At 43.2% G+C, this 15,038-nt stretch overlaps 1 protein-coding gene across 6 annotated transcripts in view; it reads left to right on the forward strand.

Moving 5' to 3' along the window:
- The window catches only part of LOC129832118 (ATP-binding cassette sub-family C member 5-like), a 66,529-nt gene extending 51,983 nt beyond the window's left edge, over positions 1 to 14,546 (forward strand). For 4 of the 6 annotated variants that reach the window (XM_055895893.1, XM_055895896.1, XM_055895894.1 and 1 more), the window contains 9 exons: positions 5,790 to 6,072; positions 10,207 to 10,393; positions 11,769 to 11,858; positions 12,123 to 12,312; positions 12,652 to 12,811; positions 13,004 to 13,082; positions 13,286 to 13,399; positions 13,559 to 13,723; positions 14,118 to 14,546. In XM_055895893.1, the coding sequence (XP_055751868.1) occupies positions 5,790 to 6,072; positions 10,207 to 10,393; positions 11,769 to 11,858; positions 12,123 to 12,312; positions 12,652 to 12,811; positions 13,004 to 13,082; positions 13,286 to 13,399; positions 13,559 to 13,723; positions 14,118 to 14,219 (1,370 nt within the window). In that variant the 3' untranslated portion in view covers positions 14,220 to 14,546. Of the gene's footprint in view, positions 1 to 5,789; positions 6,073 to 10,206; positions 10,394 to 11,768; positions 11,859 to 12,122; positions 12,313 to 12,651; positions 12,812 to 13,003; positions 13,111 to 13,285; positions 13,400 to 13,558; positions 13,724 to 14,117 lie in introns of those variants that run through there. The other 2 variants (XM_055895895.1, XM_055895897.1) reach the window with 2 other exon arrangements.
- Positions 14,547 to 15,038: the final 492 nt, after the last annotated feature.

The raw sequence follows: 15,038 nt of genomic DNA on the forward strand, positions 1-15,038 counted from the left end.
CCTGTTACATAACAATCACATGTTGGAACAGTGAGAGCCTTCTGAAATCATGAGCATAAAACAACTCATGCTGTGGCGACCTTTAGAACTCAAGTGTGACAATATTAAATACACAGTTGACAGTGCATGTTAGAGCAAAAACCTCGCAATGAGGTCAAAGGAATAGAGAGCTCCGAGACAGGATAGTGTCGAGGAACAGATCTGTGGAACGGTACCAAAACATTTCTGCAGCATTAAAGGTCCCCAAAAAACACAGTGGCCCACATCATTCTTAAATGGAAGAAGTTTGTAACCACCAAGACTCGTCCTAGAGCTGGCCGCCCAGCCGAACTGAGCAATCGGGGGAGAAAGACCTTGGTCAGGGAGGCTACTAAGAACCCTATGGTCACTCTGACAGACCTCCAGCATTCCTCTGTGGAGATGGGAAAACCTTACAGAAGGACAACCATCTCTACAGCACTCGACCAGTGAGGCCTTTATGGTAGAGTGACCAGACGACAGCCCGATTGGAGCCCGCCACACGACAGCCTGCTTGGAGTTTGCCAAAATTAACAATATTCTCTGGGCTGATGAAACCAAGATTGAACTCTTTAGCCTGAATGCCAAGCGTCACGTCTGGAGGAAATCTGGCACCATCCCTACGGTGAAGCATGGTGGTGGCAGCATCATGCTGTGGGGATGTTTTTCAGTGGGAAAGACTGGGAGACTAGTCAGATCCTTGATGAAAATCAGCTGCAGAGCGCTCAGGACCTCAGACTGGGGTGAAGGTTCAACTTCCAACAGGACAACGACCCTAAGCACACAGCCAGCACAATACAGGAGTAGCTTCGGAACAAGTCTCTGAATGTCCTTGAGTTTCTCAGCCAGAGCCTGGACTTGAACATCTCTGGAGAGACCTGAAAATAGCTGCGCAGCGATGCTCCCCGTCAAAACTGACGGAGCTTGAGAGGATCTGCAGAGAAGCTTGTAGCATCATACCCAAGAAGACTCACGGCTGAAATTGCTGCCAAAGGTGCTGAGTAAAGGGTCTGAATACTTATGTAAATGTGATATTTCCGTAGTTTTATTTTATAAACTTGCCAAAAAAAACAACTGTTTTTCCTTTGTCATTATGGGGTGTTGTGTGTTGATTGATGAGGGGGAAAAAATGATTTAATCAATTTTAGAATTAGTCTGTAATGTAACAAAATGTGGAAAAAGTCGAGGGGTCTGAATACTTTCCAAATGTAGTGTGTGTGTATATAAATGCACTACCGTTCAAAAGTTTGGGGTCACTTTTATTTTTTATTTTTTCTATTTTTGGGGGGGGTGGATCAGCTTAATATTGCGGAAAGAATGTTGCTTCCAATGTAATTGTATGCATCATTTCCAATCCCCCATATTTTTTGGGGTAAATATATATATCCATTCACGTATGCATACATATACACATACCTACATACACATACCTACATAGACATACATACTTTTTTTTAAAGAGTATACCTTTATTATTATTCCCCGCAAACCCTACCACCGATCCCCCAATTGGAGTAAACTGATAAACATTTCTGTTTTTACCTTCAATTTATACATCTTATACACATTTTACAGACACAGTCTACTTTATAATAGTTCTCTCTTGTTTGTTCTTAGTCCTTCCTCTTTCTGTTGTCCATCCAGTTTGATTTCCACTTGTAACTGTGCTATTTCACAATAGCTCCGCACCTATACACATTTCACAGATCCCGTATGCCCTACATTGTTTATCTTGTTATTAGTCCCACCCTTCAGCTCCACTCAACCTTTCCCATCTATCTTCCAACATCATCCATTTCGGATTTTTATTTGCCATATATTTTTCAACTGTGCTGTGATGCTTCACAAAAGATTTGAATCTTCCTATTTTCATAGCTTCCACGGATTGTAAATTAAAAAATTTTGCTAAAATAATTATTATATTATTGATTGATTGACTATGGCTTTTCAGATCCCCCAGTATTGCTATCTGTAGCGTTAGTTCTACGCAAATGTTGCAATTCTTCAACCATTCCTGGACCTGTGACCAAAAACGAGCTACATGCGGACAATACCAAAATAAATGGTCTAATGACTCTGCCTCCTCACAGCAGAATCTACAGAGCTGGGAAGATTGTATCCCCCATATATATAACATTCTATTAGTTGCAAGAATTTTGTACAATAATTTAAATTGAAAAATTCGAAGTTTTGAATCCGGCGTTGTTTTGCGTATCAATTCATAAACCATGTGCCATGGAATGGGTACATCAAAAATCTCTTCCCAACTATTTTGCAATTTATATGGCACAGCTGTAAGTTTTTTGGTCCTTAAATGAAATTGGTATATGTTTTTATTTATCACACTTTTCTTTAACCATTTATGTTCTTTAATATAAGGCCGACATACAAGTTCCTTACTTTTATCCCCTTCCACCTGCCTCTTCCATTTTTGTGGTAATGCCGCAATTAATTGGTTGTAATTTTGGGTAGAGCAGACATTTCCATATGTCTGTGTTAGCTGCATGTGTGACATTACTCCACCAGTCCTATTTATGATATCATTCACAAAAATTATACCTTTTTTAAACATTTCTTCGATAAATACAGTTTTTTTATCAATTACTATATTTGAATTTAACCACAAGATTTGTTGTACTATTTGTTCCGTCCTTTCAGGTGGATTAAACTGAAATTGCAACCAACTTTCTAAGGCTTGTTTAAAAAATAAAGATATTTTGGAAATTATTTCCTTTTCAAGCAACCGAAAGTGAGCAGGTGTAATCTGAATAAAGGGAAAAAGGCCCTTCTTGAACATAGGATGAGACATTCGTACCAATCTACTAGAGAACCAGTTTGGATTTAAGTATAACTTTTGTATGACTGATGCCTTTAGTGAGAGGTCTAATGCTTTAATATTTAATAATTTCTGCCCTCCGAATTCATATTCGTTATATAAATAGGCCCTTTTAATTTTATCTGGCTTGCCGTTCCAAATAAAATAGAATATTTTTTTGTTCATATAATTTAAAAAGCAGGTCACTAGGTGTAGGCAAAACCATAAGCAAATAGGTAAACTGTGATATGATTAAAGAGTTAATCAGGGTGATTTTCCCACAAATAGACAGGTATTTTCCTTTCCATGGTAGCAAGATCTTATCTATTTTTGCTAACTTTCTATAAAAATGTATTGGAGTGAGATCATTTCTTTCTTTTGGGATTTGTATACCGAGTATGTCCACATCACCGTCAGACCATTTAATTGGTAAACTACATGGCAATGTAAAATGTGTATTTTTTTGTGATCCAATACGTAATATGGTACATTTATCAAGTTTGGGGTCACTTAGAAATGTCTTTGTTTTTGAAAGAAAAGCACATTTTTTTTGTCCATTTAAAATAACATCAAATTGATCAGAAATACAGTGTAGATGTTGTAAATAACTATTGTAGCTGGAAACGGCAGATTTTAATGGAATATCTACAGAGGCGTACAGAGGCCCATTATCGGCAACCATCACTCCTGTGTTCCAACGGCACTGTGTGTTAGCTAATCCAAGTTTATAATTTTAAAAGGCTAATTGATCATTAGAAAACCCTTTTGCAATTATGTTAGCACAGCTGAAAACTGTCGTTCTGATTAAAGAAGCAATAAAACTGGCCACCTTTGGACTAGTTGAGTATCTGGAGCGTCAGCATTTGTGGGTTCGATTACAGTCTCAAAATGGCCAGAAACAAAGATCTTTCTTCTGAAACTCGTCAGTCTATTCTTGTTCTGAGAAATGAAGGCTATTCCATGCCAGAAATTGCCAAGAAACTGAAGATCTCGTACAACTCCCTTAACAGAAAAGCACAAACTGTCTCTAACCAGAATAGAAAGAGGAGTGGGAGGCCCCGGTGCACAACTGAGCAAGAGCACAAGTACATTAGAGTGTCTAGTTTGAGAAACAGACTCCTCGCAAGTCCTCACCTGGCAGCTTCAATAAATAGTACCCGCAAAACACCAGTCTCATCGTCAACAGTGAAGAGGCGACTCCGGGATGCTGGCCTTCTAGGCAGAGTTGCAAAGAAAGAGCCATATCTCAGACTGGCCAATAAAAATAAAATATTAAGATGGGGAAAATAACAGACACTGGACAGAGGAACTCTGCCTAGAAGGACAGGATCCCGGAATCGCCTCTTCACTGTTGACGTTGAGACTGGTGTTTTGCGGGTACTATTTAATGAAGCTGCTAAAGTGCCAAAATTCAGCATTTTGACATGATCCGTCTGTGCACCCTCTGACTTCCAGAAAGATTTTAACCCACTTAACCCCAATATTTCTCCCAAGTTGTCACCACCATTGTAAAGCCCTATTTATTTAGTTACTTTGACAAAGTAATTTCTGAAGATTATTATGAATTTCATGTGACTAGTCATTAATTTTAAGAGTCAGTAGAAAGGCCTCTTTAGTGTCCTTAGTTTTCATAACTGTAACCTTAATTGCCTACCCTCTGTAAGCTGTAAAAAAGCTCTAAAAAAGTAAACACGGTCCCTCATTTTAAGGTCAACCCTGTTACGTGAACTGTCATTTTTAATATGGTTTAAAAATATTGTTTTTCAAAAGAAACATTGAACGTCTAATAGTCAAATCAAGCAGGGAGCTGGTGTATTTTCTTTTTTTTGTGGTGGTGGTGGAAAACTGAGTGGGTCGAGCTTAACACGTCAACCCTGTTACTCCTTGATAGACAGGTTAGAAATGTTTTAACAATTGAATTAGTTTTTTGTGAAGCTAGCATTCAATTGCCCCTCCCTGTTGCACACCACAGGCTTCCATTTCCCCATTCACACGGGGATCGATTGCTGATTTAAGATGAAATCGTCAACCCTGTTACGGTCAACCATGTTACTTTATTTGGTACTTAATAGGCACTTACTATAGTCATTTTTTTATTTAACCTCTTGATGGGAAAACATGCTTTTTATTAAGTTGAACATGTGCTTTTTATGAGAATGTTAAAATCAGGTGGGAAAGAAAAAATACATACAAATGTACACATCTCAAAAGGCACCGAATTAGTGGAAAGACCCAATTACACTCACTGAAGTATCTGACATAGGCTTTGAAAAAGCACCCGCGAATAGGCTACCTTTGCACAAGTGCCGCTGGCTGCTGTTAAGCTTTCTTGACTTGGACATATGGCTAACAGTCGCTCTTAGGGAAAATGTGTTTGGAGTTAACTTTCTAGCTAATAGGCTATGTTAGAGTTTGCACTTCCTCTTCCAATTATAATGTGGGGTCAGAATAATGAAAATCTACCACATCTGTTCATTTACTTCTCCTTGCCATTATCATGATAAGATAAGACATTTTATTTATTTATTTTGTCCCTGGGCAAGAAAAGTTTGAAGTCCCCTGGTCTACAGGACGGTCCCATAAACTGCCAGTCATTGCGCTAACGCTAGTTAGCAATTTAATTTTCGCTAATTGGCAACCTCCTTCAAACTGAACTCAGAGACATAAAAATGATATCCATGAGTTAATCTGACTCTGGGGAAGTAGATAAAGCTCTTCATTGCCAAAATACTCAAATATCCTTTTAACATGAAGCTGCTTTTGTACTTGTGTGTTACACTAAGTACTGTAACAACAATGTTGTTCCGTACAGAGCAATTTCATAATGTCTTTGTAACTGTAATGATAGCAATAAAGTTGAGCATTTTTGGTGATTACACAAGTGGAATAAGTAATAGTCACTGAACTTTGTTTTTTTCTCTCTTCCTTCTCTCTCCCCCCTCTTCCTCCCTCCCAGTGGACACGCGGCTGCCGTTCCAGGTAGAGATGTTCATCCAGAATGTCATCCTGGTCTTCTTCTGTCTGGGCGTGATCGGCAGCATCTTCCCCTGGTTCTTAGTGGCTGTGGGGCCCCTGGTGCTGCTCTTCACCATGCTCCACATGGTGTCGCGCGTGTTCATCCGCGAGCTCAAGCGCCTAGACAACGTCACCCAGTCGCCCTTCGTCTCGCACATCACCTCCAGCATCCAGGGCCTCTCCACCATCCACGCCTACAACAGGGGCCACGAGTTCCTGGAAAGGTGAGCCGTTGAGGTGTAGGGTGAAGTTGCCTCTAGACATTGATCTGGGGTCAGTTTGACATTTTCCCCACTAATGGTTAAAGGGATACTTTGGGATTTTGGCAATGATGCCCTTTATCAACTTCCCCAGAGTGAGATGATGTGGATACCATTTTTATGTCTCTGCGTCCAGTATGAAGTTTGAGGTAGTTTCACAAGCCAATGCTAACTAGCTTAGTGCAAAAAACTGGAAGTCTTTGGGTACAGCTAGCATTGATAGCGCTAATGCTAGTTCACGTTGGTTCGCAAAACTAACTTCCTTCATACCAGAGATGTCGGGTCACGTGACTTGGACTCAAGTACTACTCGAGTCGCAAATTTTGCGAATTGACTTGGCGGAAAGAATACGCATTTGCCACTCGACTTTGACTTGAGCGTCTATGACTTGGGATGTAACTTGAGCTGTATGAGTCAAGAGATGAGGGAGACTTGTTTAGATTTCCCCATCCCAAAAGGGCATCGCCTTCCTCTCATCCTCTCACCTCCTCTCCTCTTGCAACACCTTCTGTTATTAGCCAGCCAACCTCCACAGACCGCAACTCGCATCCAGTGGGCGGGAGTGGGGTGGGGACAACAACACTCGACTCTAATTGGACATTTCTAGCTAAAGTGAGGTAATGTTCTCGAACTTACTAGCTTGCAATGGTTCCCCCCTACCATTTGGGTACGGAGTTTTTAACATCCCTATGTAGGCCTACTATTAAAACATTTTTAAACGGAAATGTATCTAAATAAATAGATAATTACAGACTGTATAATAGCAGGTTCCTTAAATATGCGCATTCATGAATTCAAACAAAAAATATGGTGACATCGAGATTTTGTCATCTCCATCATATAGGAAAATGTTTAAATAGATTTTTTAAATCGTATTTTATAGCTTTGATGATTACCAGAAGAGCGAGATGATCAGCAGCCTCACATTTTCCAAATCTGTACAACACAAACCATCCACAGCAGAAAGCTATCACCAATTCCATAATGTCAGACCTGATTGTGGATTGTAAACATGCCCCTGTCTATCGTTGAACACGAGCTTTCATCACTTTTTGTCAGTGGTTGATAGCAAATACTCCCCAGTGTGTTGCAGAGCCATAACCTCCAATATTGACAACCTGGTTGCCCGACAGGGAAGCACAACTCAAAGACCAGATGACACAAGCTGACCGCATCTTTGTCATAGTAGACATATGGTCTGACAGAAAGAGGAGAGAATTCCTTGGAGTCACCGCCCACTGGACCGAAAGTGCAATCTGCTGAGTGGTAACCGCTTTAGAGGATCACACACATGGGAGCGAATACGCAGTTTGCAGGCATCTGTGACTAGTAGGGGATCAAACATAAGTTGATGACATTATGGGACATTGCAGCTAACATGAAATAGGTGTTCAGTGTGCTTCCCAAGTGAAGAGGAAGAGGCTTTCCATGATGATTACCACCTAGAGGATCCAGACATATGGAATAACCTGGAAGTTGAAGAACAGGAGACCATCAACACTACTTTGGGTAAAAACGCAGTCTGAGGCAGGTGAGAGCAGTGCTTCATTGCGACTACCTGAAGTTGTCAGATGCTGGAAAAGGGGGCATAAGGAATTTACATTTTCATTGAGAGTGTGGAAACTACTGAAAGAGTTGGCAATATTCTCCAGCCTTTTGCAATGCCAGCATAATGTGGAGCGTGTGTTCAGCCATGGGGGAATTATACCGTGGCCCCATACCTCACAAATGGGTGAAAGACTCTTGGCCAATTTTTATATTTTGCAAAAGCGATACATTGCAATAGCGAGGGAATGAATGATGATAATGTAGCATAAAAGTCCTTAGATAATCCAAGATAATTCGTAAAAATCCAAATAACTTCACAGATCTTCATTGTAAAGGGTTTAAACACGGTTTCCCATGCTTGTTCAATGACCCATAAACAATTAATGAACATGCACCTGTGGAACGGTCATTAAGACACTAACAGCTTTCAGACGGTAGGCAATTAAGGTCACAGTTATGAAAACTAAGGACACTAAAGAGGCCTTTCTACTGACTCTGAAAAACACCAAAAGAAAGATGCCCGGGGTCCCTGCTCATCTGCGTGAACGTGCCTTAGGCATGCTGCAAGGAGGCATGAGGACTGCAGATGTGGCCAGGGCAATAAATTGCAGTGTCCGTACTGTGAGATGCCTAAGACAGTGCTACAGTGTGACAGGACAGACAGCTGATCGTCCTCGCAGTGGTAGACCACGTGTAACAACACCTGCACAGGATCGGTACATCCGAACATCACACCTGCGGGACAGGTACAGGATGGCAACAACAACTGCCCAAGTTACACCAGGAAAGCACAATCCCTCCATCAGTGCTCAGACTGTCCGCAATAGGCTGAGAGAGGCTGGGCTGAGGGCTTGTAGGCCTGTTGTAAGGCAGGTCCTCACCAGACATCACCGGCAACAACGTCGCCTATGGGCACAAACCCACAGTTGCTGGACCAGACAGGACTGGCAAAAAGTGCTCTTCACTGTTGAGTCGCGGTTTTGTCTCACCAGGGGTGATGGTCGGATTCGTGTTTATCGTGGAAGGAATGAGCGTTACACCGAGGCCTGTACTCTGGAGCGGGATCGATTTGGAGGCAGAGTGTCCATCATGGTCTGGGGCGGTGTGTCACAGCATCATCGGACTGAGTTTGTTGTCAATGCAGGCAATCTCAAAGCTGTGCGTTACAGGGAAGACATCCTCCTCCCTCATGTGGTACCCTTCCTGCAGGCTCATCCTAACATGTCCCTCCAGCATGACAATGCCAGCACTGCTCGGTCTGTGTGTGATTTCCTGCAAGACAGGAATGTCAGTGTTCTGCCATGGCCAGCGAAGAGCCTGGATCTCAATCCCATTGAGCATGTCTGGGACCTGTTGGATCGGAGGGTGAGGGCTAGGGCCATTCCCCCCCAGAAATATCCGGGAACTTGCAGGTGCCTTGGTGGAAGAGTGGGGTAACATCTCACAGCAAGAACTGGCAAATCTGGTGCAGTCCATGAGGAGGAGATGCACTGCAGTACTTAATGCAGCTGGTGGCCACACCAGATACTGACTGATACTTTTTATTTTGCCCCCCCCCCCCCCCCCATTTGTTCAGAGACACGTTATTCAATTTCTGTTAGTCACATATCTGTGGAATTTGTTCAGTTTATGTCTCAGTTGTTGAATCTTGTTATGTTCATGCAAATATTTACACATGTGAAGTTTGCTGAAAATAAACACATTTGACAGTGAGAGGACGTTTCTTTTTTTGCTGAGTTTAGTAATAAAATACATGTATAATATGATCTTTGACTCAAGTTTATTATGTAGTGTACTAGTAGTGTAAAGAATTGCATTTACATTTGCATTAAACCATTGACTTGAGGACTGGAAACTCAGTATTATGGACTTTTGACTTGACTTGAGCTGTGGAACTTGGGACTTTACTTGAGACTTGCCCATTATTACTTGGGACTTGAATCGAGACTCGAAGGTTAAGACTTGAGACTTGCTTAGGACTAGCAAAATTGTGACTTGGTCCCATCTCTGTTTCATACTGGACGTAGAGACATAAAAATGGTATCCACGAGTTCATCTGACTATTTGGAAGTAGATAAAGGGCTACATTGCCAAAATCCCAAACTATCCCTTTAAGTTTAGTATGCGGTGAGGGGAAGCTAATCCCAGATCTGTACTGGAAAATGTGCTCCTCCAAACCCCTCGGATCAGTCTCGTTAAAGATGCACTATGGAAGTTTAGTCTATAATTGTTTACGTCATATGTTCGCTTGAATGTTGCCTCTATGGCTTATATATGATGTCATATTATTCCATGTATTATCTCATGAAATCACACAAATCCTCAGTTATAGGCAAACAACATGCCTTTGTTCATGAGTGTGGGGAGGCATTAACTTTCTTTACAGTGAGGTCATGTCTGTCTATTCTGTCCATTTAGGGGAGCACCCCCAGAGACAAAGCTCCATATAGCCCCTTTCAAGTATCCTTGTTCCTTGATGGCTAAAGCAAGAAACCAAGGATTCAAAAGTTGTACTTTTTCCTCAAGCTTCCCGTCTGTTGTGGTCTCCAGGTATCAGGAGCTCCTGGATCAGAACCAGGCTCCTTTCTACCTGTTCAGCTGTGCCATGCGCTGGCTGGCCGTGCGGCTGGACGTCATCAGTGTGTCTCTGATCAGCATCACAGCGCTCATGATAGTCCTCATGCATGGCCAGATCCCCCCGGCCTATGCCGGCCTGGCCATCTCCTACGCTGTGCAGGTCAGTGCCTCTACTTTGAAGAAATTCCTCGCTACGGGGGGGAATCTTAACTTCTACTTAAATGGGTTAGCTTGCTAAAAATCCATGAGGAATCATGGGGGCATCCGTAAATGTCATGGCCTTTTCTTTTTTTACATTGCACTGATGCCCCTATCACACTTGTGCAACAGCACAAGTTTGTAGTGGCTGTTTTTAAGAAAACCGGACCATGGATTATAGTTTCTCCTGGCCCATAGACGACTTTCAGGTTGAGGACACATCTTACTAATTTTCACTTATTTATGCATTGATGTCAATGGATAACTAAGTGAACATTCAAAGTTGTTGTTAGGATTTGCCCCAATGTTTTTTACACACATGGTGTGACTCAGTTGGTAAGAGCTTGGTGCCAGCAATGCTTAGGTTTTAGGTTCCATTCCCGCAGGGATCACATTTACTTACAGTATGCAGTACACTCACTGTACTGTAAACGGTTCACGATAAAAGTGTCTGCTTAAGTGGCAGATATATTATAAAATACATGCTTTTCTCTTACCACCACAGCTTTCCTCTGCCTTCTTCCTCTCACGTTTCTCTTCACTTAGCAGTATTACTCCCCTAGTCTGTTCCCCCTTTACTCTCTGTTACTTCCTCTATCTTCTCCTGTTCCCCTCTTTTCTCTTCACTTAGCAGTATTACTCCCCTAGTCTGTCCCCCCTTTACTCTCTGTTACTTCCTCTATCTTCTTCTCTGTTTCGGTCACTCATCTTTCCCTTGGTTGGTTGTTATATATCTAAACAGAGCTGTCTGGATCCATTTTATTGAATGACAAAACATCTTATAGATACTTATTAGAAACTTGATTAAAAGAGGACATGGCTACAGTAGTATAGATGACATTAATACATATAATTGTATAAATTGTTAGGTTGTAACTAAACTCACAGACGACTAGTAAAGCTCAAACCAAGTTTATTCACCCACTGGGTCAGACAGCTGCATAAGACAGCCATATTTACACAAGCACTGGTATTTAAACCTTCCTCCTATGCTGAGTCTTCTCCGTACACATCTGGACAGCCACTACAACTCTGTTGCTAGACTTCTTTAGTGATGCCTGTTCTCTCTCACTTCATCTGACCTGACCTCGGTCCACATTCCTCAACTCCTCCCCAACTCCTGGCTGTCCTGTTGACTCGTACCAGACTGTGGCCCTTCTCCTCTCCATAGGATCCCTAATGTCTAACAATAACATGTTCTGACGGAACGTAAATGTTCTGCATTTCCCTCCTCTCCCTCAGTAACATGGAAAAGGATATTTCATATTTCAAGTTTAGAACCCATTAAAATAACGTCTTATCCCTCTCTCTCTCCCCTCTCCCTCACTCTCTTTCAGCTCACAGGGCTGTTCCAGTTCACAGTCAGACTAGCCTCTGAAACTGAGGCTCGCTTCACTTCTGTGGAGAGAATTCACCACTACATTGAGGTTACTGCACTACTAATACATGGCACTGCACACTCTCACTGCATATGTTGTCTCGCTACCACCGTGTCCTCCAGCGTGTTTTCATCATTCTAAAACTAGGAAACCCTAAGAAGACAGATGTCCTAGACGTTTTTCAGAGTTACTTTAACTGCACATTTTAAGCATTTTGGGCTGCAATGTATGTGTTTGAAAGGTGCTAAACAATTGAAGTGCAGTTTTATTATTATGATGAACCCCAGAGCGGTCTCCCCTGCTTTCCCCCAGTCTCTAGCGCTGGAGGCCCCGGCCCGCATCAAGAACAAGGCGCCCCCACCAGACTGGCCCCAGGAGGGTGAGGTGGTGTTTGATGGGACTGAGATGAGGTACAGAGACAATTTGCCACTGGTTCTCAAGAACTTGTCCTGCACCATCCGGCCCAAGGAGAAGATTGGCATAGTGGGCCGGACGGGCTCAGGTCAGTGAAACATCTCTCGAAGCAGTGCCCTGTTTGATCGTTTATCTGAAAATCCTACCCATATAAAATCATCATCTGTTTTATATCCAGGAACAAGGTCAATTTCACTTCATTCCTATTGAAACATTTATCTTTTTAAATGTAATCTAAAATCACTGAAAGTATGCAAATGACTTGAATGACTAGAACAGACAATGCCATTCAAGTCAATGCCATTCTGGTCTCTCGAAGGACATTCCTGAGCTGAGGTGGCTAGCTCCGGATGTGTTTTATGGCTTGTGACTGTTACATCATTCTAATTCTACAGAGTATGTCCTCCCTGTCCTGCTCTGTCCACAGGGAAGTCTTCTCTGGGGGTAGTTCTGTTCCGTCTGGTGGAGCCCTGTGGCGGCTCCATCAAGATAGACGGCATCAACATCTGTGACATCGGCCTGGCCGACCTCCGCAGCAAGCTGTCCATTATCCCTCAGGAGCCTGTGCTGTTCAGCGGCACAGTCAGGTGGGCACGCCACTCAAACTCTCACTGTACTATTGTGACTGTAAACGAACACTGTCACGAGCCTGGTCGTCCCGGATGTGGTTGTGTGGTCTTGCTGAGTTGGCACATGGGATTTTCCCTTTCGTCCCAATGTAATCTGGTGACTGCCGATGCATTGTCTTGAAGTTGTCCTTGTCCTCTATCCACCCCCAGGTCAAACCTGGACCCCTTTAACCAATACGCAGAGGAGCTGATCTGGGACGCTCTGGAGCGGACACACATGAAGGAGTGTGTGAGTATCCGGGACTCGGGCGTCCAGCGTAAGAGACTACACTAGATGACTGGTTTTTAGAAAGATGCTTGTGGGATAGAGTTAGAGGCACAGAGGCTCACAGCGGCATTGGTAACACAGGACTGAGAAATTAGACCCATGTTCAATTTCCTGTCTTTGATTCAGTGCTCTCTCTCTCTTCCTCTCTCCATCCATCCCTCCAGGTGTCTCAGCTCCCCCTGAAGCTGGAGTCAGAGGTGGTGGAGAACGGAGAGAACTTCTCCGTGGGAGAGAGACAGCTGCTCTGTGTTGCTAGAGTCCTGCTCAGACAGTGCAAGGTACCCTACAAAATGGGAATTGAGAGAATTGTCATTTTCATGTGTGTTGACGTCCAATGGTATTCCAGGCAGCCAACCTTGTGGGTAGAAGGATAACTTTAATCTTCTACGGTCACTGCACCTTTCTGACTTAGCTCTCGGTGACCCCTCCCCTCTCAGGTCCTGATCTTGGACGAGGCAACGGCAGCAATGGACTCGGAGACGGATTCTCTGATCCAGGAGACAATCCGCAATGCCTTTCAGGACTGCACCACCCTGACCATAGCCCACCGGCTGCACACCGTACTCAACTGTGACCGCATCATGGTGCTCAACCAGGGACAGGTACACACAACACAAGCTCATCTACTGTACATTTGCTCGCCTTTTACGAAAGATTAGTACTATGTAGCAGAACTAGCTAGCTAGTGAGTCCTGAAGCTGTGTTGCCCTGTAGCTCAACCTAAGCCACGGTTTTGGTAGGGCAGGAAGCTGCTTTGTGGTCACAGAGAGTTGTTTTAAACAAGGGTTTGCATCCCGGGTTGGTCATACGGAGGCAGAACGTGAGGTTACATACTTTCACATTTCCTGTCTCTACAACTGGCTAATGGGCTTGGAAGGCTTTTAGGTCTGACTAACTCGTCATTTATGTAGTGATACTCCCCCAAATCTATGCTCCAAGGAATCCCTAAAGACTTGTTTTTTTGTTTTGTTTTTCCCCATCCTCCATTTCATTTAGGTGGTGGAGTTTGATGAGCCGTCCAAACTGCTGACCAATGAGAACTCTCGATTCTGTTCCATGCTTGCTGTCGTGGAGAACAAGATCTCTGTGAAAGGCTAAAATGGGTACAGGAGGCACAGACATGCCCTGGAGATGAGGAGAGGGGAGGACGCTCCCAAAGGGGTCCAGCCATTCGACAGCTCCCTCCGTGGTCTCACCCTCCTCCTCCTCGTACCCACCCTGAGCTTACCGCTCAGCCTGTGGAGGGGTGCAGCATCGGACCATGGAATTATAATTCTACGGTTGCGTCAGGTCCTTGGTATAAGGCAAGGGCTGCCCTGAGGAGATGCTTGGTCAGAAGCCATTTCAGCTGGAATGGTCAGGGAACCACTGATACTGTACTGTCTTTAGTAATATATAAGAAATAAAGCTTTACATGTAGCTATATTCATAGCATAACTGGTCTGTTTTATAGGATATATCTATATATACATATATTTACAGTGGTAAAATATACTTTATTTTCTACTGACTCTGTACGTAGTTGTACAAAATGTATCATTGTATATTCACTCACTTGTTACCATCATTGCGGTTTAACTTTGCTGTTGATTCTTTGCGACTTGAAACATCTGTAATCCTTTGTCTTGTGACTTGAACCCATGAGCCCTTAAACCCTGGCACAAGTGGTGGATCTGTGGGGAATTGGTGCTGCTTGTCCTTAGCGTTTTCACTGGGCAATCAAAAGGGCGTGCTTAAAGGTAGAGGATATCACGCCTGCTTAAAGGTAGAGGGTATCACGCCTGCTTAAAGGTAGAGGCTATCACGCCTGCTTAAAGGTAGAGGCTATCACGCCTGCTTAAAGGTAGAGGCTATCACGCCTGCTTAAAGGTAGAGGCTATCACGCCTGCTTAAAGGTAGAGGCTATCACGCCTGCTT

The sequence above is a fragment of the Salvelinus fontinalis genome, chromosome 33 (genome assembly GCF_029448725.1).
Source record: "Salvelinus fontinalis isolate EN_2023a chromosome 33, ASM2944872v1, whole genome shotgun sequence".
Taxonomy (NCBI): Eukaryota; Metazoa; Chordata; class Actinopteri; order Salmoniformes; family Salmonidae; genus Salvelinus; species Salvelinus fontinalis.